At 58.6% G+C, this 1,933-nt stretch overlaps 1 protein-coding gene across 1 annotated transcript; it reads right to left on the bottom strand.

The window, feature by feature from the left end:
• Positions 1 to 290: 290 nt before the first annotated feature.
• On the bottom strand, positions 291 to 1,548 carry LOC100384554 (uncharacterized). Its single transcript, NM_001177067.1, has one exon. It carries the CDS (start codon positions 1,371 to 1,373, stop codon positions 771 to 773), a length of 603 nt encoding a protein of 200 aa, NP_001170538.1. The 5' UTR covers positions 1,374 to 1,548; the 3' UTR covers positions 291 to 770.
• Between the last annotated feature and the right edge of the window lie 385 nt (positions 1,549 to 1,933).

Here is a 1,933-nt window from a genome sequence, read left to right as displayed (position 1 = left end):
CGATCTAAATCTTCAAAAAGTAAATTAACGATACAAATTCATCTGACTTCAGAGTATTCACCAAATCAAATTTTATCTAAATATTGAATCTGAAATTGTTTTGGTTGCCTCTTTTAAACCCAAAAATCAAAATGTATTGGTATATATAAAAAAAGAAAAGTAGAAATATCTCACGTACGATTTGTGCCCTGGCCTTATCCCGCCGCTCCTCTGTTTGATTTTTTTCGGCCGCCGCCCACGCCCTGATATTTTCCCTCTGCCGCGCGCCGTCGTTATCCTGTCGGCCGTCGCTATCCCTCTCTCTCCCCTTGATTTTTCCAGCTCGCCGGTGCTTCTTCCCTGCGCCCAGCGTCGCGGCTCTTCCCCAGCTCCCTCTGCCTGGCGCGCTCTCCCTGGTACACGCGCGCAGCTCCTCCCTGCAGTTCGTTCATGGCCGTCGCGCCCTCACCTGCAGGCAGTCGAGCTCCTCCCTCGCCCCCATGGCCGGCGCTCCTTCAAGCTCGGTCCTCCTCTCTGCGCGTAGGAGCTTCTCCCATGGCAGCTCTTCCTGCTCGACGACGCCCTCCCTACCCTAGCTCTTTCAGTCGTCCTCCCCACCTCTCTCCCATGGTCGAAGCACCAGCCCCGTCATTGGTCAAGCTCGCCCAGCTCGCCTTCTGTCCCCAACCATGGATGTCGGCCGCCCCTTGCTCCCATCCATGGCTGCCTCCCTGGTTCGCTGGTCTGCGTGCCCCCTCCCTTCATTGCCCTCGTCTTCTCCCTCTGCTCGCTCAGTCTCCAGCTCCCTCCTCTCCCCCGAGTTCCCTGGTCGCCACGCGCCCTGCTTGGCTTTTCAAGCTCGCCGGCGCTCCTCTACAGGTCGTGTCCACCGCTTCCAGTTGCCGCTGATCTCTGGTGCTCGCCCCTGGCTCGGATCCGGTGCTCGGTGCCCAGCCTGCTCGCCGCGGATGCGGGCCGCCGCGCTGCCAGGCTGCTCTCTCTGCTCGGCCTCGATCTCTCGCGCGCGTCCCTGCTCGATGCCCAGCGCTCCTTCCTGCTCCGCGCCATGGCGTCTCCCAGTCCCAGGTCGCCCCTTCGGCCGAGCTCCACATGGTGCCCGGATCTCCCTGCTCCCCTGCGCGCGCTCTGCTCCCTGCGCGCAGCTGCGAGCTCCGCTCGGTCGCTCCTCCCTGCTCGCCCCTGCGCTCATCCAACTCCACTACGCCGTGTCTCTCTGTCGAGTCGCATCCGCAGTTCGCCGCCAGCGTCCGTCCGCCGGTGGTGCTCGTTCCCTTGACGTCGAACTGCGCCCCATGTCGGCTTCTCCAGTCCGCCCTGGCTTGGCATTTGGACACCGGGTCTGCCCTGCTCGCGTTCCGGGTTGGACCGGACATCGCTGTTTGCCTGGTCACATGTGTTCATCGCGCCTGACCTACTTGTGCTCAGGTCTTCACCATCGATGTTTTGGAGTTTGCCGTGACGCCGTACCAGCGTTCTGTGTGCAGTGGGAAAACTTTGTAAGTTCGCGTTGTCATCAATGCCACGCGAGGTCGGCTCTTTGCTCTGCCCAGCTTGTCGAGTCTCAGGAATCTGCACGTACGTCGTAATCGGTGCCCAACATCTTCGTGTCACCCTTCGTGTGCTGTGACACCCCCTTGCTCCTCGTCGTCAATCCACACTGTATCCGCGACATGCTCGTCGACCCTGATGATCTATCCTTCAATTACACGTTACTTGCGTTGGGATCCGAAGCTCTCTGTAATGCTCGATCTTACAAGTCTCCAACTCATCGACATCCCTTGCGTCGTCGAAAAATCCCGAGAGTTTGAAAAAAGCAACAAATCCCATGTGGTGCAATATTTGCCAGGAGCTCGACCGAATGTCTAAACGAGGAATCGTTGTCGCCCTCGTGGTTATCGGGTCGATTCGATCAGGGTAAGCTTATCTATTATTC

The sequence above is a fragment of the Zea mays genome, chromosome 6 (genome assembly GCF_902167145.1).
Source record: "Zea mays cultivar B73 chromosome 6, Zm-B73-REFERENCE-NAM-5.0, whole genome shotgun sequence".
Taxonomy (NCBI): Eukaryota; Viridiplantae; Streptophyta; class Magnoliopsida; order Poales; family Poaceae; genus Zea; species Zea mays.
This window is presented reverse-complemented; position numbering and strand designations above follow the sequence as displayed.

Coding starts and splice junctions, on each gene's coding strand:
- LOC100384554 (NM_001177067.1), bottom strand. CDS start 1,373: ATGTCCGGTCCAACCCGGAACGCGAGCAGGGCAGACCCGGTGTCCAAA.